General features: G+C 33.7%; 1 protein-coding gene across 1 annotated transcript; it reads right to left on the minus strand.

The window, feature by feature from the left end:
- Positions 1 to 1,130: 1,130 nt before the first annotated feature.
- On the minus strand, positions 1,131 to 3,064 carry LOC140973385 (protein LIFEGUARD 2-like). Its single transcript, XM_073436130.1, has 4 exons — positions 2,589 to 3,064; positions 2,332 to 2,445; positions 2,015 to 2,172; positions 1,131 to 1,897 (listed from the first exon to the last, which is right to left on the minus strand). Exons 1-4 carry the CDS (start codon positions 2,836 to 2,838, stop codon positions 1,691 to 1,693), a joined length of 729 nt encoding a protein of 242 aa, XP_073292231.1. The 5' UTR covers positions 2,839 to 3,064; the 3' UTR covers positions 1,131 to 1,690.
- Positions 3,065 to 10,860: the final 7,796 nt, after the last annotated feature.

Raw genomic sequence — 10,860 nt, forward strand, 5'->3', positions numbered from 1 at the left:
TTGAAAGTTTCTGTACTGTTTCTGAATTATTGAAACGGTCATTTTTCATCTTGCTGATCACTTTTCCAGAGCCTAACTGATTTTGAAGTCCGCTGCAAGTTTTGCTTGTCAGCTAGGCTCAACTAAAATAAAGAGGAATGTTGAAATAAGCCTGCGAAGAATTCGTATCTTTATCGTCATTTATCAATATCATAAACTCCGACTCAGGCTTTGACTTGGGAAGATGTCTTTTAGATCATCGTCTTATCTTCGTAACACAAACTGAATTATCCTATTTGGATAAACGAGCTGATCGACTGCTCAAAATACCGTAACTGCTCATACCCAACTAATCCTTGCTGATCAGCCAAATTGATTAGTCCAAATGATGTAAAATACGACTTATCTCAAATTGAGTTTTCTATTCAGTCGTTTTGACGACTAGTCATTTTTACAACGAGCTGTGAGATATCATAAAAACACTGCAGTTCGTCAAATTTTCAATTTTGCTAAATTCGAGTTTCAGCTTCCATATTGAATTAGCAACTTCACATTTGAGCAAATATATTAGAAAGACGATAAAAAATTTTATGATCAATAAAATCAATATTGTTAGAGTTTCTAAACTCAACAACATAATTTTGTACTTTCATTCCTCAATTTTGTGCCTTATTGTCTCTCTTCCAAACTTTTCTTATTCATTGGACCATTTTTTGGGGCAAGATCTTCTTTGACATTATCACAATCTGGATTTTGGAAATCCTACTCTATATTCGTGTGAGAGGGGATTATCACAATCTGACCTTATTCTATTGATTAATCACTATTCACTCTTTGTTTTTATAGAATAATGTAATAAAACAATGATGGTGATGTCTCTCATAATAATAAATTATCGAAAAAATTGTTTTTTTTTAAATTTATTTACATACTTGGTTATTTGTAACTGCAATTTTGATTATTTATGCTTTCAAATTTCAACCGTGATCCACTAAATTTTCATTTATTTTTGACAATTTTACTAATTTGTTTTTATAATTTTAAAATTAAAAAACATCTTTCTAACTGTAGAAATAATTTTAAAATTAATGCTTATTCTTAAAACAACTTTGAAAATATTTTATAAATTTTTTGTTAAAACACTTTTACAAAGATAAACCAACTCTTACACTCTGGTAATATTTCTAAAAACCATAAATAACTGCAACCAATTGGTTAAAAAAAGTCACTCCCCCTCTCACATACAAAAACAACTTTTCCTCGAAAAATGGCGAGTCTTCAAATCTTTTGCCTGATGGTGAGCGTGGCCCTTCTATCAGGTATGCGCATCAATTTCAGATGAAGGTTCTTTCTTTGTTTTGTTTTGTTTGTTTGGAGATAGATTAAGGTTTTGATATGATGTTGCATTTATAATTTTATGCAGTGGGGATGATGGATCAGATAGCTGATGCAGAATGCTACCAGATACATTATGAGATCCTATGTCCAAACTGAAATACAGACGAATGTTTGGCTTTCTGCAGGAGCAAAATTTGGGATTTCCACCACTGTACATGAGTGTACTGAAGCACTTGGGGTTCTAGGCCTTTTCTGTGTGTGTAATGCATGTTGATTTGTGTTCTTGAGCTATAATAAAACTCTTTCGAATCCATGCCTGGGATCAGAGTTTGCTTCATGTTTCTAGAATTTACTTAAGCTACTGATAATCTAACTAGCTTTCTGCTGCTCTGAAAAGGGTCAACAAAGATAGAAACAGGTTTATGACATCTAAATACAAAGCGACGGCGGCCCAGATATATTCATCGTACGCGTAGCGTTTGATCAGATTGTCTGTGTCGTAAATGATGTACCCACAGAAGATGATTGACGCCAAACAACCGTAGATCATAAGAATCACCCTACCCAGAGGGAAGAAGATCTGCAAGTTAAAAAGTTAAGCCGGATCGATCGGTGTTCGGTTGATAACTAATCACCATCCCTCGTTTCCTAATGAATCAAAATGAGGGGCCATTTAAACAAGTGGGAATCAACATACCTGAACCAGTGAAAACAGCATAAGCACCACAACAGCTCCGAACAAGAAAGGTCCTAGGAAGTTGAAATCTTGTCCTCTTTTTGCAGCCCAAAATGTATACAACGTCAGGCTAACGACTACAGCGGCGGTCAAGATAACAGACTCCAGAATAACTTTCCCTGTTTCCCGGTTTAAATCATCCAAATGATAAATAATTCCCAACCAAGAATACTAAAATCATAGTATACAGTCATTTTGATCAGCGATTGAATATTCTACCAACTATCATCGAGACAGAAACTCTCCCATGACTAGAAATCAAAACTAAAAATTCTTACCACTGGTATATGCACAAGTTAACCCCACAGCAAAAGAAAGCGCCAAAGTAAAAACCCCGAGCAAGAAATAGTTCAAAGGATGCCTCTGAAAATAGTAATACAACGGGCACAAAACTGCAACACCAGAGCACACACCAAGAAAATAAGAACAGACCACCAAATAAATGGAAACTTCAACACAACCACAAAAAAAAAAAAAATTAAATAAATAAAAATAACGAGCCAACCGCCAGAAACATACAAACAAAGCACCATACCGATAAAGGGTGTGATTATCAGAACTATGTAAAGCGCTAAACCAGCCCCAGTAGTGGCAAAGAAACGTGAAATGGGCTGAACAGTAACGACTACAGCGGCAACAGCTATGGTGAGAAGTAACTGAATACTGACTATTGTGTATATCTTCCGAATAAACGACCAACGGAGTTCTGGGCTTTCCAGCATCATCGGATACAGCGGCCGGTTGCCGGTTTCCACGTCATCCTTCCGGTAATACTGACCCCACATCTTCAATCAAATCGAATTATCTACTACGTACTCTAAATTGATGATGCTTAAAATCCAAGAGTTTTGGTCTTTTTCCTCGAGTGGGGATGATGAGTTTGTAGGTTTCGGATAACTTAATCGCTCGGTAACGAAGAAGGTTAAAGGGGTCGAGGAACCTTCTCGCTGGTGTCGCGGTCAAGCATGCGTGGATGATCACACATACGTGTTGGAGTCCTTTAACTCTTTAAGCGAGACGATTCCAGAGACATCTTTGTTCTCTTTGATAAAACTTCTGTCAATTTCATAAAAACTAATCAATAAATTATTAGTATAATATTGCTTCTCACGTGCAATAAATATATCAAATTTAATAATAGTCATTATAAGATATAATTGCATGGGTCCAATTTTTCAACTAAAATTAAATACTAAATAATTACATAAAAAAGATTTAGATAATTCTTCTTAACTTTCATCTTAGTCTATACTATATACCTGTATATCAATAAGCAACGCACAGTGTTCGACTTTTTTTTAGTTTATCTAACTAAGCATGATTTGCAGGTTTCTTACTGCATCACTAAGGAGATTTACTCAGTACATACTTAAAAATAAACAAGTAACAAATGTGAGTTTTTATCAACATTAATATTTTATCCGTGTGATGCATGAAATATTATTTTATATATTTAATTATTAAATATAGTGAGTATTAGCGTTTGAATAATTAATAAATTATTGATATAATATATTTATTATGCAAAAATTATTATATAAAAAATGTTATATTATTTGTATAACACTTAAATGAGGATAACAATCTTCTGTCATTAAATCAATTTTTTTTTCCTGGCTGAGTGAAACTATTACAAATTAAAAAATTAAAAAAGACCTAAAAAAATCATATATTATTTTATGTATCGAAATTGTAAACTATAAATAAATATTTTCCAAAAATTCAAAAACTTTGCCATTTATTAGATGAATAAATTCTGATTAAAATTTTGATTATATTTTAGAACATGTTACAAAATAATATATCCAATTTTTAATTAAGATACATAATAATATAAATTACAGATAGTCAACATAACGAAATTCATGACGACATACTTTTAAAAAGTTGAAAAACATTATATAATATAAAAAATATTTTATTTAATATGATAGAGAGTAGTGATGTAACGTCCGAAAATTATTCCACGTAGACCGTATGCATGAAAATTATTAAATTGCTAAAATATTTTAATTAAATGATTTTGATTTCATGAATAATATATTTTGAGTGACTAAATGATTAATTGTTTAATTTTTCTCGATTGCATAATTTAAAGATTTTCAAACGAATATCGATGGTTGGTCAGGGACGGAGGACCGAAACGATTAAGATGTTAAAGATTTAAAAACCAAAATTTTTATTTTTAGTTAAGAAAATGATTTATTTTAAATAATTCAAGAATTTTAGCATTTTTAAGGTCAAATATAAATTAATTAGTGGATCAAAAAAATTTATGTAATTTATATGAGATTTTTGGAATAAGTGTTTTTTAAATCTTTTAAATTTGACGCATAATGATTTTATTGATCTTAATGGGCCTAATTTATTAATTAAAAACTAGAGTTAGTTAAGCTCATTAATTAATTATTTAGAAAGCCTTTTTGTTTTTGTTTTTTTAAATATAATAATTATTAAACCCTAATCTCACGCGCACACACACACCCCTAAACACACACACCACTCACGTAACTTGAAGTGCATAGCCGAAACTTGGAGGCTTGTCAAGGCGGAAGATATCGATTTTTTTCTCATTCGTTCTTCGATTTTCTTCTTCGTTCTTCTTTCTAACAACGATCACCCGATTCCCTTGCATCCCAAGGTGGGTTTTCGGTGGGATTTTGACAAAAAAAAATGGTAGAAAAAGGGTAAAAAACGTCTTCCGTTCGTCACCGATGTTCTACCGCTTCGGTATTCGTATTTCGAGTGTTTTAAATGCAAATGCATGTTTTAAAACCTTTCTTTATGCACCATTCAATCCATAATATTGTATGTATTTGATTTTGTGTGAAAAGTTCATAAGGATGATGGTTTTAAGTTTTATTCATATGCATCTCATGTTTTCAATAAGAAATCCTTGACGTTTTTGAGAATTTTTGGAGGAGGGATTCAAACCAAGAGATCCAAAGGTAGACCTAAATGTTTAGAGTATGTTTTGAAGGGTAAGAATCATAAGAGAGGCTGGTTAGGGGCTACACAACCCTGCACGCTCGCGGCTTTGGAGCTCATTCGGCTATGGGGGCTGCATGTGGTCCTAGCCGTGGTCTTGAGGGAAGTTTTAGGGTCCTAAGAAGGTCTGGGAAGGGTTCAATCAGGGCTTGAACAAGATGGTATAGCGCTGCGGCCGTGATTCCAAAAGTTGCACTTGTTGTCTTGTGTTGGGTGTGTGCGGTCCTAGGTCTAAGGGGATGGTGTAAAGGCCTGGACAAGGGATTGGGCATGCCTTAGGGTCCTGGTGAGGGGCTGGGATGAGCTAAGAGTCGAGCCAAAGGCTGCGACAGCCGCTGGTGCGCGAGGGGGCTACTGCTGCGCAAGGGGTGCACATGGTACCTTGCTCTTGCACTAAGTCTAGGGCGTAGAGTGCCTGGTATATGTCCAAAAGGGCCTGATCATGTTCTTAGTTAGGGTCTAAGGAAGAGGTCTAGGGCCTGGTTTAGGGTCATTTCGAGCCGTGGTCCGTTCGGAATGGTAACTTGTCCAAACATGTCAAAATAGAGACGAAATGGGCCAGGTTAGAATTTTGATTCAAGTTTCGGTTTTGGCTTGGGATTTGGGACTTCCAGTAGCTTGAATTGAGTATTGGGATGTTAATAAGGGTCTGTCTCGGGTTGGTTCGAGCCGGAAGGGTAGTTTGGTAATTTGTTTGTCCAAAAACACGAAAACGGAGGTAAACGAATCATTTTTTGAGCGAATAGAGTCGTTTTTGAAATTTAGGTCCTAACGTGAAATTTACAGCAAGTTTCTGGACATTTTGGTATTTTTAAAATTATTGAATCGATCGTTGCCATTAAGTCAAAGTCCGAGGTCATCCGGGTAAGTAAAGAGTTGAATCGTGTGCGGTCAATTCGAGGAAAGTCAAAGGTGGTTTGAAACTTCCTAAAACAATTCCATATAATGTTAAATGTTATTTTTAGAAGTTTATAGGTATATGCATGATATATGCTATTTTTAGAAGCTTTAATATATCTGCATGTTTATGCTATTTTTAGCAGGCTCGACATACCGGAATGTTTTAAGCCATTTTTATTGTGTTTTAAAGAATATGGAAAGTTATGCATGTTTTTATGATATAATAAAGGAAAGAAAAAATATTTTTGAGGAATGTGAATTGATCGTGACCTAAACCTATTAAGGAATCCGTTGAAAACGGGAACGGTGACCTTACAATGAAAAAGGAGTGAATTGTCGAAAACGGGGGCGGGAATCTCAATAATAATGGATCTGTTGAAGAAGTGAACAGTGAAGTTATTTTATGATAGTCAGAGGGATCGTCGAAGAAGTGGAAGTTGAACCCGGCTGCCTAATACTATGGTTTATAAATTGATCAATCGACTTAATGTTGTCACTTTCAAGGATCAAATTTCACACAAAATGATATATGATGAGGAAATGATTTATGATGTTATATGCTAAAATGATTTACAAAGAGGAAAGATTGAATGATGATATATATTTAAATGATTTACGAAAATGATATATGCTTACGAGTTTTTAAGCCAGCTTATTTTATTAAAAGATTTCTTTTAAAGCTACATGTGCATGTATATGTATTATCTGTTACGTACGGTTAGAACGTGCCGAGTCATTAGACTCACTAGGTTGAATGGTTGCAGGTGAGGATAAGGTTGAGGGAGGCGCTGACGCTTGAGTGGATCGGACCCGGCAGTACACTCTCGAGGGACAAATATCTATTTTCCACATTAGCTTAAAATTTAAAGTTTAATAAAAATTTAGAGGATTATTTTATGGAATTTAATGTTTGATTTTTAAGCTTAAATTGTCTGATTGTTTTAAGTCGAATTACATTTTATGATTAACGATTTACGTATTTATATATTCAAAATTTTTAAATTTTAGTTATTTATGTTGGATGGTTTCGAAGTTTGGAGGAAAATGTTTTTTTAAAAAAAAGTATTTATTATATTTTAAAGTTACAAGTAAGGGACATTTTAAGTATTAAAGTTAAAAGTAAGAGACGTTTCAAGTGAAAACTAAACGAATAAAGTGATACAAACCTTAAAATAATAATAGAAATTAAATTAAATTATATAACAAATGTAAACACTCAAATGTAGTTTATATTTTCAAATAACATCAAATTCAAATTCAAATCTGAATTTTAAAATATAAAATGAAAAGACATCACATTTAAGTACGCGTTTATTTCCTATTTGTTTTCAAATATTTAATTACACCATTTTGTTGTATTTTAAGCTTTTCAGATAATTGGATCAGTTCAAATCATTCAAATAAGAACATTAGAATATCAAGATACTTTGGAAAGATTGTTTGAAATTCAAATACAAGATATTATCTTTTAAACTGACCGGCATAACATGTGTTCAAATCGTTGAAGAGCCAACCACACTGCCACAGGTCATAAAAGTGTTATTTCATATAGGATGTAGAATTCAAGACGTTCAAATGTCTGCCCAATAATGAATGATTTCACAATATCCTACCAACTCCCGAATAACATAAATTTATTATTTTGGACACGGTGTGTCAACTTTTTGAAAAGCAAGAGGTTAAAGTCGCAAAAGAACAATGAACATTAAATGAGGATTCAATGATTTGTAGGGCGAATGAAAGAGACATGTTCATTATGTCTGGTGATAATACAGATGATCGTTGAAAATCAAATCCGACCGTTGAATCTTTTCAACTATAAATATGCATAACTTTGAAGAGAAGAAGACCACAAAATCTATCAACAAATTTATCTCAAGCCTGCATATTTCAAGATCTTCGAGCACACCTAATCTTTCTATCATAATATGCTCACTCAAGAACACGCTTATCAGAATACATCATATCAACCAAAGATCATTTTGTGATGTTGTATCCAACGTAAACTGTCAAGTTTGACTATTGAAGTTTTATATTTGGTGTCTGGGGAACAAAGAGTTCTTAAATGTCCAGACTTGTAAAGTGATAACTAAGAGTTTCAGTTAGGCAGTGATAAGTCCTAATTGAAGTGGGTTGTAACAAGACGTAAAACCAAAGTCTTTTAGTGGAAATCTTCCTGAGTGGAATGAGGGAAAACATAGAAGTTTTATCTCCGAATATCCATAAAAACACTTATGTTATTTCATTACGCACTTAAAATTCTTGTAAATATTATTTCAATCCATTTTTGTTACATTGTCAAATATAGTTCATGACTAGTCAAGCCGTGTTGTTTCCGGACTTACACATTTTAGTGGTCCAGCAAGTCTAGTAATTCAAGAATATTTCTCGATAGTCTGAAAAATTGTTAAGAACTGTTGAAAGTCAAATTTTTTATTAGAATTTATTCACCCCATTTGAACTTCAATCCAATCCCAACAAGTGGTATCAGAGAGGTTTTTTTATCAAAGTATGATAATTATATTTTAAATGACATCTTTAAACAATATTCCAATGCTTTCCAAATAAGATTATGATGATTGGAAAATTCGAGTGCATGCACACTTAGCAGCTCAAGAGGATGACATGTGTTATGTCATCACTGACAGTCCAATAAGAACACTCAAAGCAAATGTAGCAGTCGCAGTATCTGATGTGCTCCATCGATGATCGAGAAGCACTGATCTGAATAGATAATAGAGGACGAAAAGAAGGTCAACCTCGACATGTGGCCAAAGAAATTTTGAACAAGACTCCGGATAAGAACATGTTCAAGAAGATAAAGACTTGTATCCAAAGAAATCTGATAAAATTTTACCCAACTTTGCGAGGGAAACGTTCAAACCAAAGAGAACAAGCTGACTGTTGCAATCCAGAAGTTCAATAATGCCAAGATGAAGCTTGCAAGACTCTTAATGAATTGGTTTAGTAATATCATTATTGAACTAACTTATCTTGGTAAAGAATACTCTAACCATGATATTGTTTTGAAGGTCATGAGAACACTTCTCGGAGAATGGGATGTCAAAACGGTGGCTATGAGGGAGTCCAAAGATCTCAACAAACTCGAGCTGCATGACTTGTTTGCCGACTTTAAAGATTACGAGTCTGAGCTGTGGATCCAGACAGAAGAAAAGCCATCAGTTCCTCAAACTACCAAAGCTCTAGCCGCCACTACATCAACTCCAACCGTCAGCAAAGAAGCTTTTAGCAGAAAATATGTTGACCAGATTGACCAGATAAGTAATAAGGCTATGTCCTTATTTGTTAAGAAATTTGGTAAATTTATGAAGAAAAATCAATCTAAATTTAACTCTTATCGTAAAAAATACAAAGCTGATGAAAATCAAGCTTGTTTTAACCGTATAATACAAGTTCATTTCATTGCAGATTGTAACAGGATAAACAAACACAATAAGAAGCCATTTGAGAAGAGACGATCGAAGATAAGAAAAGATTAAATAAGAAGAAAAGTGACCAGAAAGTTATTGTTGGTGAGGAAATTAAGAGCAAGTGAGATGATTCAGATTCAGAACAATCAAGTTCAAAGACGTATACCAGCGAGAGTGATGACGAGAAGGTCGAGTGTCTTATGGCAGATTTTGAGCTGGAGACTTTAGATGCTGAGCTGAAAACTTCAAATGACATCGTATTTAATTTTGACAATAGAATTTACAGGTGAGGATCTTATCACAACACTGCATGACGTGGTAGATGAGTTTAAGAAACTCTCAAAATTGTTTGATGAAGCTAAAGTATAAATTAAATGGCTAACAGATAAGTCAACCAAATCTAGTTGTTCATAATAAAAAAAGATTGACGGGTTGAAAGCAAAGACAATCTACTAGCTGCTATAAATGATGATATGTGAAGAGTGATCGAAGAAACTTTAAATGGAAATAAATGATTGATTCTTATAGTCAATTATTGGAACAAATCTTTTGCCTATATTGAGAAGATGCAATGAGTTGCAAAAAACAACCGATAATAGAACTGGGCTAAGGTTTGGTAACAATGAGTGTTGTGCTTCTGAGGTAAAAACTCAATCGTGTCTAGACAAGGGTAAATTTATAATGACAAATTTTTTCAAGTCTAGTGCGGTATATGAACATGACAAGCCCGAAGTTCAACCCATCCAAAATGTAAATTTTGTGAACAGAGGCAAGCGTTGTGGGTTAGACTATCGATTCAGAGAGTTCTAATGCCAATGTGACATGATTAAAATGCAGACAAAGTCAATCTAGTTATAACAGCTCAAACTGGTTTCACAGAAAACCAAATCTAACTGGACAGTGCTCTGTGAAGGGAACATATAGTTGTTACCATAATTGTAGACATGTTTAAAAGAGATACAGAGTGAATAGGAAGAAGGAATTATCTAAAAAAACATATGGTGAGAGAAACAACACCTAACAAAACTTCACCAGTTTATGCACAAGCTCGTACTCTTTTAGACACACACGCGAGCAAGCTAGTTAGACTTATTCAAATGTGGGTCTGAAGGAGTTAATCTGTTTAGGACCCAACTAGTTTTGGGTACCAAAGTTTGGTTTTTTTATTGCATGTGTCAAGGAAGACCATCATCAAGGAATCAATCTAGTTTCTGGATAGTATGTGTTCAAGATATATGACTAGAGACATCAAGTTGTTGTTTGAGGTTCATTGTCTACAAAAGACCAAAAACCACATTCTGTTATAATTTCAAAAGTAAGATCGTGGGTAAATATAAGATTATTCATAGTAAGGTCATCATTAAAGATATCTTGTTAGTTGAAAATTTGTGTTACGACTTGATTAATATAAGCCAACTTAGTGACGATGACTATTCAGTTGAATTTCACAAACATACTTGCAAAATTAAATTTGCAAGTGGGGATATT

This window comes from Primulina huaijiensis, chromosome 3 (genome assembly GCF_012295235.1).
Source record: "Primulina huaijiensis isolate GDHJ02 chromosome 3, ASM1229523v2, whole genome shotgun sequence".
Taxonomy (NCBI): Eukaryota; Viridiplantae; Streptophyta; class Magnoliopsida; order Lamiales; family Gesneriaceae; genus Primulina; species Primulina huaijiensis.

Excerpts from the sequence above, each read along its gene's own strand:
- LOC140973385 (XM_073436130.1), bottom strand. The coding sequence starts at position 2,838 with ATGTGGGGTCAGTATTACCGGAAGGATGACGTGGAAACCGGCAACCGG. Across the intron at positions 2,446-2,588 it reads GATAATCACACCCTTTATCG|TTTTGTGCCCGTTGTATTAC; the intron begins GTATGGTGCTTT and ends CTGGTGTTGCAG. Across the intron at positions 1,898-2,014 it reads TGCTGTTTTCACTGGTTCAG|ATCTTCTTCCCTCTGGGTAG; the intron begins GTATGTTGATTC and ends TTTAACTTGCAG.